At 41.6% G+C, this 20031-nt stretch overlaps 1 protein-coding gene across 1 annotated transcript in view; it reads left to right on the top strand.

The window, feature by feature from the left end:
- The first annotated feature begins 1026 nt into the window (after positions 1-1026).
- The window catches only part of DHX15 (DEAH-box helicase 15), a 45186-nt gene continuing 26181 nt past the window's right edge, over positions 1027-20031 (top strand). The window contains exons 1-5 of the mRNA XM_058804384.1: positions 1027-1195; positions 6615-6963; positions 11676-11869; positions 12984-13143; positions 13518-13736. Of these exons, the coding sequence (XP_058660367.1) occupies positions 1128-1195; positions 6615-6963; positions 11676-11869; positions 12984-13143; positions 13518-13736 (990 nt within the window). The 5' untranslated portion in view covers positions 1027-1127. The remainder of the gene's footprint in view (positions 1196-6614; positions 6964-11675; positions 11870-12983; positions 13144-13517; positions 13737-20031) is intronic.

Here is a 20031-nt window from a genome sequence, read left to right as displayed (position 1 = left end):
AAATATTTATTTTGGTTGATAACTCTAAGAAGAAAAATCTTATTTTTATTACACTAACATCTAGAACTCCAGTAGAGCTGTGTGTGCCATTTTGTTATGTTATCTAAAACTAGGGAGAGAAATGTTCTTCTATTAAAGAAAATAACCTACGGATTTGTCTACATTAAATATTTTAATACCTATATTGAAGTAATTCCAACAAATTTTGGAACTGGAAACTACGGACAAAGCCCCACTTGCTGAGCTGGCTGTACTTGTGGAGCAGGTCACTGCTGCTAGGTGATGTCTCCTGACTATTTTCATGTTTGTGAGTGCACCCTTGCTCCAAGAGCCATGCAGCCGGAGCTTGTGCTCATTGCAGTAGCTGAGCAAAGGGTGTAACCTCGAGCAGGACTGGAGGGATAGGGAGCGAGCACTGTGTGAGGTGCTGGAGCATGACCAGAGAAGGGCAGAGGGCTTGTGAAAGGTCTGGAAGCCATGTCTTGTGAGGAACGGCCCCGGGAGCTGGGGCTCTTCTGCCCTGAGGAGCCTCAGGGGGAGCCTCATGGCTTCCTACAGGAGGCTGCAGCCAGGGGGGATCTGGTCTCTCCTGCTGGGCCTGCAGCGAGCCGGCCGGAGGTTTTCGACTCAAGCTGAGACGAGGGAGATTCAGATTAGATATTAGAAAAAATCTTTCAGTGTGGGGGTGCTCAGGCACTGGAATAAGCGGCCCAGGGAGGTGGTGGAGTCACCATCCCCGGAGGTGTTCGAGGTGTGTGGATCTGGCACCGGGTGATGTGACTGAGTGGTTACGGTGGTAGTGCTGGGCGGACGCTTGCACTGGATGATCTCAGGGCCCTTTCCCAGCCCGGTGACGCCGTGATCCCCCGACCCTGTGATCCCCCGACCCTGTCCCCCCCATCTCGTGCCGCGGCGGGAGCGCGCGCGCGCGGCGGGCGGGGCTCGCGCCCAGGAGAGGCTTTGGCCAACGGGCCCGCGCACCAGCGCCTCGCGCGCTCCCGGCGCTTCCTTCCGGCCGCCATTTTGTCGGCCGTGCCTCGCCGTGCCGCCGCTCGGGGAGGGAGCGCAGCGCGCCCGCCGCACCCGGACGGACCTTGCGCCAGCCAGACCGACCGACCGCCATCGCCATGTCCAAGCGCCACCGCCTCGATCTGGGCGACGATTACAGCTCCAGCAAGAAACGCACCACCGACGGGTGAGGGGCGGCGCGGGCGTCGCGGCCCGCGGCGGGGCGGGTGGGGGGGGATCGCGGCGGCTCCCGCTCCATCCGCGCCCCATCTCTGGCTCCGGCCGCCCTTCCGGGGCTGGAGCTCGCTGGGGCGCGGGGCGACCGCCGTGCGAGGCAGGGAGAGGCCGAGAAGGCCCCGAGGTGTCGCGGCTCCCCGGAGCGCTGGGCCTGGCCCGGCGGGCGGGCCCTCGGGGGGGCGGATGGCGGCGGAGCGGGCGGGAGGGAGGGAGGGAGGGAGAGCCTCGTGCGGCGGCGCCGGGAGGGGGCAGGCAGGGAGGGAGGAAGGCGCCGGCCCGGCCGCCGGGGCACGGGGCTGGGCTGGGCTGGGCGCCCGTGGCGGGGGGGGGGGGAGGCGCGCTGCTGGGCCCGCGGCTCCACGCCACGCTTTGTTTGCGGCGCTTCGCTTTCGTATTTGTGTTCGCCCTTCCCACTCCTTGTCCCCTCTTCCTTTGTATTTGTTTACCTGTTCTTTAGCTTGAAAGGTCTGGCAAACGCGGGCCTAGAGGTGAGCGCGAGGTTGGTGCATCCCGTGCTGTTAGTGCCTGCGCTGGTGGGAGCGTTGTTCCTTTGTTAACGGCTTTCACCCGGTCACCCTCGGTGGTGTGCTTGGCTTGAAGTAAGAGTCGATGGTGAGCTGGGTTTTGAGGTAGAGGGCAAGGGAGTGTTTATTTTTTTCTTAGTCTTACGAAGGTTGAAGTTTTAGGACTGTGGTGCTCACGCTTCAGCTTATTTTTTGTTGAGGTTAATGTAATTACAGGAAGACAGACAATGCACTGATGCTGTCCTTAAATTCAGCGTTACTTTAGAGCTTTCTTTACGCATAATCTTTTCTTCTCTAGTGGCGCAGGAGGGGGAGCAAAGGCAGGCAGCTGTTAAGAGTAAATTTTTGAAGTTTCAAGGAGTACAAAGAAATGCAGTGTTTATTTGGCCTTCTTTATGGAGCGCAGGAGACTTCTGTGAATTAAACAATTGCTTAAGTCCATCAGCGTTGTTTTGGACTATTTATCTAGGAGAAATCCTTCAGTTCTCAAAGGTTAGGATAACTCTAAGTCTAATATAGCAGTTAATATTGACTGACAAACAGCCTTTGCAAAACTTGCCTTTTTAAGGTAAGCTTGTACAGCTTCAGTTTTTAGCCCCTAGAGTTTGATTCATTTTTCTTAGCTAAACAAAACAAGCGTTTATTATTCAACTCTTACTTCCTGTCTGTAGGATCATCATAATCACGTTTTTAAAAATATATCGAGCTATTTGTGTTAGTTAAAGCCTTTTTGTAGGATGTCCCAGAGATTGAAATAATTCTTCTGAGTGTACAGAAATGCTGTACATAGACGGTTTTTCTGTACATAGAGGCTTTTGTAAAATTATCAAGTGGTTGTGTCAAAACGGGGCGTTATTTAAATGTGGTACAACTATTCCAGCTGGTTGTAAAGATAATCACAGGTCAGTATTTCCTTGTTTGTGTGTTGGTGGGTTTTATAGTTCTGGTGTGGCTTTGTCGTTGTTTTTACTTATCATGAAAGTTATTCTGCACTCTTAGTCCTACCATATTGTACGTACTGCAGTGAGTTCCCACCGGTGTTAAACTAGAAGACATTGACCTTTATGGCACCTAAAAACTGTGCAAGTGTTGGTTTTGTGCCCCTTCTTTGTTCTCTCCTCTGCTGGTAAAAGCATTAAGTGGTCTAGAACTGAGAAAAACTCACTATAAACATAATTACTGAGCATGGCTTTTTCTTAGATGACCTCCTGTCTTAATTCATGTAGCACAAGTCGTGCTAATGTTACGTGGTTGGTTTATTTTTGAGTAGTTTGGTTTTGCAGCTTATGCAAGGCCGCAAGGAGGATGTGTGGAGTCGTGTTAAAAGCGTGTGTGTACCTGCCTTGTGTGTGCTGAGAGAGCCCTTCTGCAGTTCAGGTGCTTCTGGAGCTGGATTAAACTGGATCAGCTCCTTGCATGGTTCCCACTTCACATTCAGAACTTGCATCCAAGCTGAACTACCTGACAAAATATGAAACTTACTTCAAGTGAACCCAGATTTCTCAGTTCCTCTTTAGTGGAGGCCTGTGTTAGTAGCTCTACATGGCAGCAGTGCCACATGAGCTCTACTTGGCCAACATGTTTGTAATTGTTGGTGTAACCTTAAACATCTGCATGACATCTGCTTTCTTCCAGACTTGAAGTATTGTCTATGAAGTAAAAAACATTTTGGAAAAGTAGAAATTGTATGGAAGATTTTTTGTTACAGTTTCTGTGAATTCCATACATACCATTTTAAAATATGTTAGTTTCTTTTCAAATATATTTGAGTTGTGTAACATCAGAGTTAGTGATCTAGTGGGATGTATAATTCAGACTAATTGAATTTGGTTGACTTGTGTATAGAACAGAAATTCCTTTAGCTGTATTGCCTTTTTTGCATCAAATATTGCTGCGTTTAGTAGTGGGGAAGAATGCTAATGATCTCCTACATGGGCTTAAACTTTCACTGTGATGATCAGTGTTTACCTTGAGTCCTTTTTTTTCTTATATGATTTCTAATCAAAAAAACATGCTTGTTTAGTGATTGCTGTAGTGCTTCTTTTGTTCATCTGTGCATGTTCATATTCGCTGTTCATATGTGTGTGAATGTAAGGAAGTGAAAGCAAATAGCAGACCAGACTTGCCCTTAGAAGCAGAGCAAAAAATCCCAGCCCCCTTCTGATCATGAAGGCTGTTACAGGTTTCAGCTGTAAGACAAATGTGATTAAATTATTATTTTAGTGTAAATTTTCGTGTTTGAGTTCTGTTTTCTCTGTGCAATAATGAAAAAGCAGCTAAAATGTGGCAGTTTATAAGTAAAGAACTGCCAAGCCACATTTTTGGAAAGTTAAGGATATTAATATGGCAGCATAACTATCATTGTTCTTTTTCCTTGCTGACCAAGGGAGTGTGTCTGCTAAGCTTCAGTAATAATGGAAGACTGGTAAACAGTTCAGGGACAGACAGTGCTGCTGGATAATTGTGTTAGAGAGTGAGTTTGAGGGCATGTTGTATGTTGTGTTGTTTCTGTGGTAGGATCTGGTTGCCCCACTTCTCTTCTGCTTTTTGAAAAAAAAAATAGACTCTCAACTCCCTTAACACATGAATAGTTTTACTTCTGAAGTGTACATAGAGCTTGGTAGGTTTTCCTTCTGTTTGTACAGTATAAAAGCTGTAAGAGTTCAGAGGAGAAACTGAGAAATGGAGGATTAATGGCACTTTCCGTGATGGACTGTGTTTGTAGTCCACTTAATTCACTTTTGACCGTGAGGTATTTTTGTTTTAAGCCCATGCTAGTAGCTACCAACACAGAAAATAAGTGCTACAAGGGAGTGTTTAGGAGGCCAGATCAGAGATCCTGGTCTAAGTTAAAATGAATGCAGGTGGGAAGGTTGGCTCTTCACAAGGCTGGTGAAATGCTTGTGCTGACACCTGGGAAGGGTGGGCAGCAGTGGGGATCTGTTCATTTTAGCTCTAGGGCTGCCTCGGGGGGCTGAAGCATGTGGGTAGCTACACTGGATGGTGTGTCATGCAGGAGCTGCTGACATGATACCGTTTAGGTAAATGGTTGTGGAATAGATTTTGTTGGTGTGGTTTATTTGCACTTTAACTGGATACCAGTGAAGGATACGTTTCCTTCAGAAACACACATATACAAAAGAATACTGTAAAAATCCCAACCTGCACATTAGTAGTGTGACTTATTCTGCCTATAGTGAAGTGTGTTGTTGAATTTTACCCTGGCTTTACCATTCTTGAATTACTTTTACACCTTTATTTCTTTTTCCTGCCGGTGATGTTGCTGTCTGCCCATGCACTTGTATGTCCTGGTACCTGTAGCTGTGTAGAAGGTGAACAGCTCCTCAGCCAAGCCCAGGGCTTTGTTGCTGTCTGATGAATGCTGTTGGGCTCGTAGACCTTTCTGAGCAGCATAATGGAGCCTAGTTCCTAGGGGTAACTTCCTTGTGGAGAATATGAACCTGTTGGCTTCTGCAGTACCTGCCTGGCATTTTACAGCTTGTACAATATTTGACTGTGTTAGAAGTGATGTTAAAGCTAGAGTACTGAGAAAAAAAAAAGGCTGCATACATTACATTCATTTATACAAGAAGAGTAGTGGTGGTTGTTTCCAAAGCACAGCACATTTAAATTAAAATTTATAGAATCAGTGCTAATATAATTATGATTACTGCATCTTCTCTATAGCTCAGAATTTAGTATTATTTCAGTAGTTACATTTGAGTGCCAAATGCATGTTCAAAACAAAAAAGCTGTGGAGAGGAGTGTTGGCAAGAGTTTTCTTTGGACATAGTCTCTAGATCTGCCTGAGTGTTGGTGAAGAAGGAGGGCGAGGTTTTGTTTTTTGATTAACATATCCTAGACATGTTTTTGTGTGCACTTACTATAAAGCTGGTGTTGACTTAGTTTGTTTTGCCTTTTTGATGGGATTTCAGTTAATGTACAAAAAGAGACAAAGCTGAGGATGCCTTCCGTTTTGCAGGCAAAGATGCCACTAATCTTTTTAACTTGATCTAGTTTAAAATGAAATTGATTGTTTTTGTGAAGCAGGGCTTGTTTCAAAGTCCTGATTAGGAATTTTTAATAAAAAGCTGTAGTTTTTGGGTCAAACTGAGGATTCTTTTGTAAGTGTGTTTGTAGGAAGAGGGGGATTATGTGCAGGAACAAGTACATGGACTTGCAGAATCAGAAACTCTCAAAAAGACTTAGGTCAGAGTTTGAGAATATTGTTTTTGTTTTGCACATGCAGTGAATTTTTCTACTTAATATTTGGAACAAATGAAAATACATAAGGGCTGTTCAGGTGTGTGGTAGGAGGTGATACTGGAGAAGATACTGTGCAGCTTGATAGTGTTGGGTTAACAATTGAACTCCATGGTCTTAAGGGTCATTTCCAACCTAGATTATTCTGATTCTGTGAACTGTAGTAGCTGGGTTTAAGTCTTAAGTTCCAGACTCAACAACCAAAGTAGTATCTTATTTTTCTGCAGCAGCAAGTAATGATGGGGAGAGGTGAGATAACTACACTGCACAGCTGATTCTTTATAATCATGAGATGAAGGGAGTTAAAACATTCATCTCTCCCTGTGATAGCTTTATTCAGTCTTGCCTGTAGTGAGAGGAGCTGTTGCTGTGTTTGGGTACAATAAGTGTAGCCGTGTCTAATGTTGAGGATGCATCCTGTGTACTGCTGTTATTGCTTGGTGCTTGTCCTCCCAGGTGGCTGCCTACAAGACTTTGAAGATTGGGGTTGGGCACTTTTAGCATTGCTTTGTATTAAAATTCCTCCTCTGCATTGAAATACTCAAGTGTCTCATTTTCTCCTGTGCTCTTGCTCCGTTTTAGGAAAGATCGGGACCGGGACAGGGACCGGGATGACCGTTCCAAGGATCGGGACAGGGACCGCGACAGAGACCGAGATCGTGACAGGGAGAGGGACAAGGAGAAAGATCTGCGACCTGCATCCAACTCCACCTACTATGCATCTGCTGGGTTACCAGCCATAAAGCCAGCAATGATTCCACACAGTATTAACCCTTTCACAAATCTGCCACATACCCCACGATATTATGATATCCTGAAAAAAAGGCTACAGCTTCCTGTCTGGGAATATAAGGAAAGATTTACGGATATTTTGGTTAGGCACCAGTCATTTGTGCTGGTTGGAGAGACTGGGTCTGGTAAAACAACACAGGTGAGTTCATATCTATATGATACTGCATTTTTTTAAAGGTCATGGTTGTGTGTGAGAAATAATTTGTGTAAGAATATCTCACAAACTGTGAGCAAAACTAATGTGATGAATGTTACATTTGCTTAATGAGTGCAAAAGGTGAGGAGAATTTTGCAGCTTCTTCCACTTCAAAAATCCAGTACTGTTTCCAGGCCCCTGCTTCCACTGAGCTTTATAATTGGTAGGTTTCTGTTAGAGGAAGATAGAGCTTTAATGGTGAGACAGAAGTGTACTAATCCACAAACTGAAGTGGTGGTTCCAAATAATTTATTTAGCTGTCTGTGTAGATGGCAGCTACAAAGTATGAACTTGTTCATGTTTTATGAAACCTACTGCTACAGATAAAAGGAATTGAAGTGTCAGATACAGTTCTGACATCTGATTAGCTTTTAGTGGTGCTCAAACTTGAAAGGTGGAGTCTTGTGTTTCTTTGGTGCTGAAACCTCTCAGAGGTTGTAAAGCTTTTTAGTGCTGCAGTTGAAAATCACTTTTTTTCTTTTTTTTTTTTTTTTAGTAGACTGATGGTTTTAAAAGTCTTCCTCAGCACCAAAAGCAGTGATAACAGATGTGCAGAGCCTCCTTAAGCCTTAAGAAAAATTTTGAGGACCAGTGAACAGGGAATATCTAATATACAAGGAACACCTGGGTATTTATAGCAGGGCAAACTTGTTCAAAACTGTCCTCTAGTTGTGTTGAAAGTCTGTGTTGAAAACTAACAGAAAAGAGTTTTTTGTTCTGCAATCTGATAAAATCCTTTCACCTAGGCAGAAAATAAAACCAGAATAATATTTTAGACTTAAAAATGGATTATAGCTAGCTTTAAGTCGTAAACTTTTGGTCATACAATTTTGGATGTTGAGAAAATGTGAAGGACATAGTATATTTGATATCTTTTATAGCTGTGCCTAAACTATCTAAAGTTACAGGACCTTGCTGCACATTCTAGGAACCTGTGTTATGTTAGCAGGTAGTATTATGATATTATCTATATTTTTTTAACTGTATAAGCCAGGACCAGGTCTGTATAGAATTCTTCAGAAAAGTTTGATTATGTAGTGATTTAGAAGATGCAGTAGCCCAAATATTATGTTAAAAATGGTGCTTACATTTATGAAAACAATATTACTTGTTGTGATCTGAAAATTTAAAGATCTAAAGGTTGTATCAATGTCATTCCTCAGGCATGAAGCTTTTCCTGCATTATCTTACTACTTCAACCTTAGTTTCTGAAAGGGTTTAAGTAATGTTACACATCTTTCCTAAAAATGGGATTTAAGCTACCAGAAGCATGTAAGCTGTCTTGGAAGCTTCCCTGCTTCCTCTGAATTTGCTCTGTGAAGTTGCAGATACATTTTTAAACAATTGACAATGTCTCTAGGGACATACCACTAAAAATTGTCCTGCTGCCACTTAATGAAAACTTCATTTTGCATATGGTAGTGTCACATCATTTTTGTGGTCAATTGCTGTCTTAAAACCTGTTGGGGGATGATTGTTTTTCTTAAATTCATCAATCTGAGCAAGATTAATACTTTTCTGCTGTTAAGAAATCCTTTAATGCTCGAACTGCAGGTGTACATAAGCTGTTAATGTCACCCTTATACAAATAAAAGCAAGCAATATTTGAAAAATATTATTTCCAAAATTAATATCTTCTTTCATTGTGATAATAGAAGGCTATACAGTAGTAAATATGTTTTTGATATTGAGCTGCTGCCTTTCAAGTCCCTTCCCTGATTATCTGCACCTCTCCTATTTAGACAGATTGAGAGAGTTGGGATTGTTCAGCCTGGAGAAGAGAAGGCTCCAGGGAGGCCTCATTGTGGCCTTTCAGTACCTGAAGAGGACTTAGAAAAACATGGAGAGTGACTTTTTACATGGGCAGATAGGGGTAGGTCAAGGAGAAATGACTTTTAAACTGAGAGAGGGGAGATTTACATTAGGTGTTATTAATTGTTCAGTGTCAGAGTGGTAGAATGGCAGAACAGGTTCCTGGAGAAGTTGGGGAGTGCCTCATCCCTGCAGGTGTTTAAGGCCAGGTTGGATGGGGCTTGTAGCAGGCTGGTCTGGTGGATGGCATCCTTGGCCATTGCAGGATGGTTGAAACCAGATGATCTTTAAGATTCCTTCCACCTGAAACCATTTTGTGATTCTATGATTATGTGCATGTTTTCCCATTAGTTGTGTAGAACACCCAGGCTTGGAAATGCTTGGCTCAGACAATGGAAAAATTGAGACACTTTTCTCACTTGTTTTACATATACTTAAACCCCAAAGCACTGAAGAAGTATATTGGAAGCCAAGGCATTAATTTTCAGTTCTTTAGTGTTTGCAGTACTTTGATTGGTAATTTAAACTTAACCTTTGAAGTTAAGTGGTTTTTCTAAATGCACTGCAAGCAGGTGCAGTGGTGGAATGGGTGTGCCAGATTTCTCTTAGGAAGGGGTAATTCCTTCCTGTAATTGCAGCATTCACTCTTAAATCTGGGATCATATGTGCTTCTGGTATAATTTCACTCTGGTAAAGACAATGGTAAGTGGCATCTCCTTTGTGTACTGGGGTAACATAAGTGATGCCACTTCTTTAGCAGGGCTTTTTGACAAAGTCCAGAAAAAGGGTGATGTGGAATATAGCTTAATCCTTGTCCTTTAGTGTGCAGGAGAACTGGTACAGGTTCTCAAATAATGAAAATTCAGAGAATTCTACCCTGTAACTTTTAACTGAGGAAGTTTTCAAGCTGTTGGAGAGGCTCAAAAAAGCCAGAAAGGGCAGTGCTCTTCTGTCTCTTGCTATGCATTCCTTAGAATGATGAGGTTCCTTTGGCTTTGAAGTAGTTTTTAACTAAGGGTTTTTAACAACCCTTAGTCCATTTATCATCGATCTTAGAGGCCACTGTGTGTAGTCACTACCTCCTCATGTTTATGGAAGTCATACTTGAAAATCTTACTTGAGAAAGTCCTTGAGGTGAAATGGTGCTAAAGCCATTCCTCCTGCTTTTGATACTGATAAAATGACCTTTTTATGCAGAAAGTCTGGGATTTTGATGATGGTATAGGGTGGGTTTTTTTCTGTCAGTGAGATTAACTTCAGCCTGGGTTTCATAATAACCAAATGAGAGTATATTCCCAGACATGAGTGAAGTAAAAAATGCGGTATGGCATAGTCCTTTTTCCCAGTATTTGTGTGTCTTTGAAAGCTGGACAGGAAAAGTCTTTGGGTGCTTGTCTGTATCAGCTTAGCACAGGGAAGTCTGTGGAGCCCTTTTCTTTCATTTGACACCACTGCTGAAGGTTTTGTTGCTTACTGGAAAATCAATTTTAAATCGGTTTTATTTCATGCTGCAGTGGCCTGGCAGACCTGTTGGTTCAAAATTTATTTCAGGACTTGCTCTGTTTTAAGTCAAAAAGCTTCACCTAATATACTTACATATACTAATACACTTAGTTGAGCTGTTACTAGTGACTTGGGAAGCTGGGGAGGCATGTATACGTTACAAGATAGGTTTCATGTTGCTGCTGTTAGTGTTCAAGAACTGCTATTAGTTCTAGTTTTGAATAGGATTTTCAGAAATTTGAGTTCTTCACAGCAGTCTAGTAGGCTCCTGTCATATTTTGATTCTGTTTGCTTTTTTCCTGTATTTATAGTGCAAGTATATTCTTCCCTGAAAAATGCTTAAGGCTACACTGATCTGCTTCTGGTTATGTCTTACTGTTTACTTATGTACATTTTGCTATGAGAATGTAATAATGAAGAACTGACATTCTCCTGGTTTAAATTATACTGCTTTCTCTCTTATTCCTCATTGGAATTCCATGTATAAAGGGTATGTTTTCTTTTCCTCTTTGTGCTTTTAAGAATCCTTGGAAAGTAATTACTAAGATCAGGTGGGTTTTTTGGTCTGTAGGCTTGGAACTAGTTTGGCCTGGAGATGTCTCCTCACAAAGTGTCACACTGAGAACATGTTGAGAATAATCTCCCTCAAACTGTTACTGACTATAGGAATTCTGAATAAATCTTATTTTGGATGATTCTTACTGTTTCCAGATTCCTAATAGGAGCAGAAAACTACAGACTGGCAAATAAAAGGAGTGCTAACACAGGAAGGAAAGCATAGGGGTTTTATATCTGGTTGATGAAATTTCCAAAGAACAGTATTAAACTTAATAAACATAATTGTCTGTTCATTTTATTTGTTGCACTTACTGGCTAAGACAATTCTTTATTACTAAAATAATTATTTTTACTTAAACATATTAATAAGCATTACTTTTGCAAGACACAAAATACATTTTACTTACGTAGAACTTTAATTGTGCTACTGATCTCAAATCTTGTGTGTGTTAGGGCTAATTTTGGTTGCTCTGGAGCTTGTTGGCTGCTGCCAAGTACCTGTAAAAGGTATTGATCTAACATGGGTAAAATGTACCTTGAACCTATGCGTTTCCTTGATAACTTCACAGATAGATATGTACATACAACAAGAGTATGCCTTATTTAGTGGCACTGAATCCAACTAACTAGCCTATTTCTGGTCCAGTCTCTCCTGCTTTGTCTGGTTTTGCGTGTGCAGTTGACATCTCTGTGGAATTGTAACTGACTTAGAGTTCAGTATGAAGATGACAGGTTGTGTGTGACCATGTGAAGTGTGTTGATCCCTGAATTTGTTGGTGCAGATCCCTCAGTGGTGCGTTGACTACATGCGCTCGTTGCCGGGCCCCAAGAGGGGAGTGGCGTGTACGCAGCCGCGGCGGGTGGCTGCCATGAGCGTGGCACAGCGCGTGGCCGACGAGATGGACGTCATGCTGGGCCAGGAGGTTGGCTACTCCATTCGCTTTGAGGATTGCAGCAGTGCTAAAACCATCCTGAAGTAAGTGTGACAGCTGTCAGGTAAAGGTGTAACAGCATTCTTGGAGGTAGGGGAACAACAGGGTAGTGAAGGATGAGAGCAAAGTTATGAAAGGACTAATAAGGGAGTGATTCTGTGGATTGGTGCTTTTGTCTGAGTGGGGAAGAGACATGGGAGCTGTAGTATGAGCTGAGAGAAATGAGAGGTGTGAGGCATGAAAAGAGTTGGAAATTACTCATTCCTCCTAAAGAAAGCGCTGCACCCTATAGTAATTAATTTTAAATTATCCATAAAAAAGGAGGTGATCTGAATAAATGTTTTATTCTTAAGGTGCTATTCATAATAAAGCCCTTCAACATGGCAGTTTCTCTTTGTTGTACATTCTGATGGTTTATGTGTGGTGTCTTCTACTCTACTTCTGGTGAAGTTCAGTAACTTATTTCCATAAAGAGAACTTTCCGAAGGTTCACAACTGCCCTATACCTGGCTCTGAGACACACAGGAGTGTTTTACTTGTCAGCTGCTATAGATTCCTGTGCTACCAGGAAACAGGTGCATTTAATACATCATTTGTGGATTACATTCAGAATGCTCTGGTAAAAACATCACAGTGTGGTTCAAGGATCAATGCTTTTCTATCAAGAGGCGACTTCTCTTTGGTCGTACAAGTAGGTAAAGGACTGGGCATAAAGATAATATGGAAAAAAATGTAACAGTACCAGAAAAGCAAGAAGTGAGCAGATGATCTGCAGACAGAAAAGGAGAACAATTGCAGAAACAGTACATCTTGGATTTTAGATGGTGTTTTCCCCTTTATTTGCCTGTTTCTTGAGCTCAGGTGTGGATGTCTGCCAGTAATACTCTACAAACTATTGTAAATGTTACTAAACCTTGTTTCCCTTTCCCCCCCCCCCCCCCCTTTTCTTTGAAGCTTTCCCCCCATAATCCCAGATTCCACTTATACTCTATTTCTATTTGAAAACTTAAAATGGGCATGTTACAGTGCTGGAAGTAGTTTGCTGGTGTTAGTACATTTAAAAAGTTGATTAAAAGCTTAGTTCAAGCAATATGGAAGAGGATTCTGCATCCAGCCTAACAAGCAGAGTGTGAGTTGGAGTGGTTTCTGTTTGTTCAGGTACATGACTGATGGAATGTTGCTTCGGGAAGCAATGAACGATCCTTTGCTGGAGCGCTATGGTGTTATAATCCTTGATGAGGCCCATGAGAGAACACTGGCTACGGATATCTTGATGGGAGTTTTGAAGGAAGTTGTAAGACAAAGATCTGATCTGAAGGTCAGTAATGATGAAGTCCAACAGCATCTCTGTTCTAGTTGCAGTCATACTGGATAAAGTATTTGTGTGCTTACCATTAGCTGATTTTTATTACTGTTTTTTGATCTGTGATAATGTATATTAGAAGGCTAACCCTAGGAAATTCTGAACCTGTTTTGTATTGAGGAAGCTCCTAGAAACAATACAATTGTAGCTTAACCTTATGTATTTGACTTGAAATTTTTTTGAATCTTTATAACAAGGGTGCTGTATTCAGGTAATAAAAGCATTCGTATGTCACAGTCAGCAATTTACTTTCTTAAAATTACACATTGCATGTGTAACATGTCACAAGTTCTAAATGTTGAGTAACTTTTTGTCCTCCAACTCTACAGGTTATAGTTATGAGTGCTACTTTAGATGCTGGCAAGTTTCAGATCTATTTTGATAACTGTCCTCTGCTAACTATCCCGGGTCGCACCCATCCTGTGGAGATATTCTATACTCCAGAACCTGAAAGGGACTACCTTGAGGCTGCCATTCGAACAGTGATACAAATCCACATGTGTGAAGAAGAAGAAGGAGATCTCTTACTCTTTCTTACTGGACAAGAGGTATTTTCTTCTGTTCATTGTTTCATACAGAAACTGCTTCAAGTGACTTGTGTAGACTAAAACAGTTTCCTTTTCTAGTTTATTGTTTGAATAACCTGAGGTTTACCTGCCATACACTTTAGGTCCTTTGACATTGTACATATCTGTAATGTAAATGGTATGCAAGGCATTTCTAAAATCAAAATGCTCATCATCTCAAGTACTTCAAAAACAGAAACCCAGAGAATGAACCCTAGCTTTGTCCTGATGGGAACTCCAAAGATTGGGGTGCCTGAGAGCGTCCTTGGTTTTTATTGAAAAGATAATTCTGCTCACATGTATTGTACAACGTATCTGAAGAATAACCATTTGGTTCGGCTGCTTAGCTTTTAGTAGTAGCTTTAATAAGAGTGTTCAGATTTTGGTTTTTTATCAATAACTTGCAGTGTTAGCCTGGAGACTTTATGTACCTTAAGTTCAGGGAGTTAGGTCTCAGAAATAGACTCCATGCCCTGCAAAGGAGTATTGTATACAAGCACTTAAGCTAAACTGCATCAGGAAATGGGGATTTTCTGGAAATTTTAAATACTTTACTTGAAATAACCTGGGGTGGTTTTTTTTCTTAGTCCTGGTCTTTCTTTGAAGCTCTTTTTAGTGTCCATATTGGTGAACTGAGATGGAGAAGAGGTTAAAAAACCTGTAGGCATTTTGAAAGGTTGCTGGCCTCAGTCAACCTAAATGTGTTTTTAGTAGGGGAAGTGCAGCTAGCAAAAACATTTTTCAACTCATTCTTCTTTCAGTTAGTACTCTTGAAGAAATACTTTTCAAGGGATGTGGATCATCTCAATGTCTTTCTTATAAACAAACACAACCTTAACTATGCCAAGGGGGGATGTGGTACAAGTAACTTGTGATGCTAAAGGTACCCTGGTTTCTTGAGTAGACTTTCCAGCCATAAAGATGTGTTGCCTCTTGCATGAGTTGTAAGACATTTGATTAAAGTGTCTTCTGGCAGGTCAGCTCCCTTAAAAAACCAAAGCAATGACTGTCACTATGAAAGCAAATACTCTTGACTTTTACATTTGTCCTTCTTTGATAGGAGTATTGCTGTAAGTTAAAGTACAGGTAGGAAGAATTACTTTCAGTGATAGTGGCTTAGAAACCTACCTGCTTGGTTTTAGTTTGAAGTTGAGTTCAGACTAGCTGGGTACTTAAATGTGTGAATTAGTGAAACAGCTGTTGCAGAAGGGTGAAAATTGGTGGCAAGAGAAAGGAACACTGCTGTCCTGCTGTTTCAGCAGATTTTATTTTTCTAGCAAGATGCTGGGTCAGGCTGGTCTTCAGCCTTTCACAAACCACAAATGCGTGGCCTTCTGGTTTATGAATTTTGTGCTTGCTACATCATGTGCTATGTATTACTCTAAATAACTGTTAAAACCATCACTGCAGGGCATGGGATAAGTGTCCTCCTTTGGCAAATGGCTCTAGACTCCAGACCTGCCAGTGCTACAGATGTACTCTGTTCTTTTGTGTGAACAGGTTATTTGATTTTCATGGGGTTCATTTGCAGGACATAATGTATTATAAGCAAATTCTGAATAAAATGCTGCACACCGGACATGCTTGTAAGTGTACATAATTGAGCATAAAAGCATCTGACACTGTATTACTGAATCACTTTAAAACATGCCTTGGTAAGCTAGCACCCTGTGCTCTGCAGTCTGGAGTTGTCCATGTGTCAGTTGATGTACTACCCAGGGGCACTGGAGTTGGCTCTGCCTGGACCTAGTCTTAGTTTGGGTGGTTGGCATGAAATTCAAGTCTGGTTTAGCTTCTGTAGTGAAGTCTAGAACTACTTTAACCCTTTTGATTAATGACATTTTGGGGCCTCTGTTGAGCATCATAATAGAATCTCTGTGTGTATTGCTGTTGAATCTAAAGTGGTGTGACCTGCTGTACTCTTGAGAATAGGAAAGTGTGCGGTAGGTACCATTGCCACTATGTGCTTAAAGTTCATTAGGCTTAGTAGCTAGACTAAAATTGGTGTATGCTAGGCAGAAATACTTTGTAGTTCTTTTAGATGCTTCTAAATTGTATCAATAGAGTGCAAGATTATTTGTTTTTCTTGTCAGAAAGGTGCATATACACAGCTAAATTGAATTATGGCAAAGGAACATGCTTTAGCTGAAATGGTGCAAATGTGACTTGAGAGTTTAAGAGGCTGAAAATTAGATGTAATTGCAGTGGCCTGTGCTAGAATGGGATTCCTTATTGGCTACTGTCTTCTCATCCAAATGATTTTGAAGTAATTTTGTATGGGAATTAAGATGGATAGCAGTTAATTAGTACAGATTAGTTAAGACATAGAGAAGATGATGAAACCTGGAGATAGCGAGGAAGATTCAGTGTTGTCATGCCCAGAAAATTAAAAGAAGCTTAAATGTGTTTAGAAACTAAAGGAATCTTAATTTTATTTGCCTGCTACTGGATGATGATAAAATTGTTGTTAATGGTGTAGAAGTATGTGTTCAGTAAAAATTTCCTTCTTGAATCCTGAAAGGAGCAAAAGTCTATGATTACATTGTATGAACTGCTTTTAAGTTCCTTAGTAACAAAAGAGAACGTTAAAAAGCAAAATACACTACAAGCTTTGTAAGGAGGAAAGCTCATTTTTAAAACAAACACCCCCCCCCTTCCCCCCCGGTATATCGAGAACTTTTCAGAACAGAGTGTTCATGTTTAACTGCCAGTGTTCAAAGAAAGGTATAACCTGGTATATTGGGCTTGCATGGCCAAGCTTTGGTAGCAGGGTGGCTTCTTTGAGAAGCTACTAGAAGCTTCATCCATGTCCAGCAGAGTCAATCCCTGGCAGCTCCAAAGATGGCTGTGCCACTGATGAAGGCTGAGCCAGTGGTGGTTATCTCTGTGATAACATTTTTAAGAAGGAAGAAAACCCCACAGTCTGTATTGAGCAGTTATAATTGCAGCCAGAGAAGAGTAGGTTGAGAACATGTGAGAGGAACGATTCTGCAGACACCAAGGTCAGTGCAGAAGGAGAGGGAGGAGGTGCTCTGGGCACTAGAGCTGGGATTCTCCTGGAGCTTGTGCAGCCTGTGGTGAAGCAGCTGTGCCCCTGCAGCCCATGGAGATCGAGGATGAGGATGCAGAATCCACCTGACAGGAGGCTGTGACCATGTGAGGGCCTGTGGAGAGCAGAGCCCCTTCTGGAGCATTCTGTCCTTGGTCACTCACCTCATGGAGAGTGACCTGGACCTGTGCTGCAGCAGCTGGCAGAGATCTGTACTCATGAGATGGGCTCGTGTCAGAGAAGTTCATGGAGAGCTGTCTCCCATGGGGGGGTTTCATGTTGGAGCAGAAGGGCTCCTCTTCCTGAGAAGCAAGAGAAATACCTTGTGATGAACTGACCGTCACCCCAATTCCCTGTCTCTCTGTGCTGCTGGGCAGGAGGTACAGCTGGGGGGGGGGGCAGGGGGGGAGGTGATTTGAGAGTTTTATTTTACTTCTCATTATCATGCTCTGATTTTGTTAGTAATAAATTCAGTTAATATCTCTAATCTCAGCCTGTTCTGCCTGTGGTGGTATTTGATGAGTAACCTCTCTGTCTTTATCTCAGCTCATGAACCCTTGTATTTTCTCTCCCCGTCCAGCTGCAGAGGGGTGATAGAGAGGCTTGGGTGGGTGTCTGGCTTACAGCCAGCATCAACCCACCACACCTGGACAGCTGTGAGCTAGCTTGCCTGTCATCAGTCACAGGCAAAATCGGAAACTGAGAGGGATTTCAACAAGAGAAAAGCATAATTAGATTTCAGTCAACATGTCTTTCTTAGACAATAGGTGTTGTCAAACTTGTTCTCATTCTTTGGGATTACAAGGTTGGTAGTCTAGTTGTGTAGAGACAAATTTGTTAAGCTTGCAGATCAACTGGTTTATTTTCTACTGGAGAGGCAACTGGTTTATTTTCTACTGGAGTTCTCCTAAAACAGTATTAGATTTTACACTCCATTAAGATCAGTAATTCGAGAGTAGGTGTAACATACTTAAACTTGTGGGGTGGGGAAGACAGAAATAGTGACACAGCCACAGTATAGATCTGTCTTACATGTTCTGGTAACATGGGCATTTACAAATACCACTTGTATTCTCTGTCACCCTTTTTTTATAAAGCCAAATGCATTGTTATACATTTATGAGAGAGTATCTAAGCTGCATTTGGAGATGTGAAGTACAGATCAGGAGTGTTCTTGATTGTTGATAAATATACTTAAAATTGTTGCTGTGAAGTTCAGTATTCTAGAAGACCTTAAAATGATACTGGTAAAACTAGTGGTTTAGAAAAGAGTTAAAAAACATTTTTGATGTTTTTGATAGAAAGCTTGATAAATGAGGATTTATTTTAAAGGTACAATATTTTCATCACTGTGAAACTGGTTGAACTCTGTAATTGAAAGAAAACAGAGACTTTCTTATATGCTAATTGAAGTAAAAATTGATTATCTTTTGGTGTCAGTTGGTAGTGGTTGGGTGAGGTTAAGAGGAAGTCTCTGTACTAAGAGTGAACACAAGTTGTCCTGTTTAGATTCAGATAGGAAGTATTTGGGGAGTTGGGCAGCATGAACTGAAAGAAGAGCAGTAATACTAATTTTGTTCAAATGCTGAAAGGAGGAAGGTGTTTTGCTCATCCTATGAGATTCTTTGGGGGTACCAAATACAGGATCAACTGAAGAAAGGGGTTCTGCAATAACGTTCCCAAGGACTATGTTTACTAAGTCATTGAACTCTATTTTGCATGCCAAGTGCTCAAATTGTCCCATTGAATGTGCTTAAATGACATCACTACTCACCATCTTTTTGTAGAAAGGGTTTTTGTGAAGATGGGATACAGCTTTGCCCTTATGATTGAATGGAGCCTGGCCAGCAGGTTCAGTGGCTGTTTGCACAGCCCACTCTGGCCTTGAGTTAGAGTGCATGCTGGCAGCGAAATCACTTTGGCTTAGGGTCACTCATGGTCCCTCAGTCAGTAACTGCTGTTTACTGTCACTGTAATTTCACTGTACCTTCTCCATGGCAGCACAGGTGAGTCTAGCACACAAACAGAAGGGCTGGATTTGCAAGAGCAATGGAACTCAGTAACTTGAGGCCACAAATATTTTCAAAGGAGTGGGAAATGCTGAGGGGGCTGGGTTTGTTCAGCCTTAGGAAAAGAAGGCTCATCATGAGCCAGTATTTAAACTGTGGCTACAACATACATGGAGGTTCCCTTTTTACACACACCCACATGAGAAGATGGGGGTAATAGATAAAAGTTAATCCTGATGAGATTTTGATTAGACAGAAGAGGAAAATTTTTCAGAGTGGGAATAATCAACCATTGGAATAAACTCCCAGGGGAAGTGGTGGGTTCCACAACATTGGACCTGTAGGATTCAGCTGCATAGGGTGTTGGGCCATCTTTCCTAGACCATGTTTTTGACAAGACAGGTTGGATTAGATGATCCTTTAGGTTCCTTCCAACCTCTTGTTCTGTGATTCTGTGAACTGCATTGCTGCTTGTCATTCTGGGTTTCTTTTGATGTTTGTGGGTTTGGGTTTTTTTTTTTTTTGCCTACCATTGAATGGAGCTAGTAAGAATCACGAATTTTTTTCAGCACAAACTTGCTTCTTAAAGACATGGTGCACTGAGTCAGTAAGATGTGCAACTGCTCCTAGAATATTTTTCTGTTGTTCATGGTCTCCAGTATGAACACCTTACTTTTGACTGCAAAAATGTTATCAGGAAAAGTAATGGAAGGGAATTTCTACTGAGCATTCAGCTTGAACATGTAATAAAGACTTCATTTTCAACAGCAGAAAAAAGTAATGTGCATAATAGGCAAAATCAGTCTCTTGTGTGATTAATTTTTTACAGCTTCTTTTAGATGAACTGTTAATAATACATTCAAATCCTTCGTTTTTGATGCAGAGCCAGGGTATGTTAGGTATTGAAGTAGTGAGATGCTACACAGCAGTGGAAATGTGTTATTGGAGGCAGCTGATAAGGTATTGGTTTGTGCTTCAATTACTTCTGAGTTTCTCTTAGCTATGTGTTTTGACACACAGCCTGAGGAGCCAGGAACTGGCAGTCAGTCTTTAAAAGTCATACCTGGAAGATTTTTAGTAATAAGGCTTTTTTAAGTTATATTTTCTTTAGGAAAAAAAGTGAGTATTGCTGAATATTACTTAGTAATACTTCGTTCAGGACATGAACAAAGTCCTGTTTGTGCTTTCAGTCTGGTAAGTATTTACTAGTATGCACCAC

The sequence above is a fragment of the Ammospiza caudacuta genome, chromosome 4 (assembly GCF_027887145.1).
Source record: "Ammospiza caudacuta isolate bAmmCau1 chromosome 4, bAmmCau1.pri, whole genome shotgun sequence".
Taxonomy (NCBI): domain Eukaryota; kingdom Metazoa; phylum Chordata; class Aves; order Passeriformes; family Passerellidae; genus Ammospiza; species Ammospiza caudacuta.
This window is presented reverse-complemented; position numbering and strand designations above follow the sequence as displayed.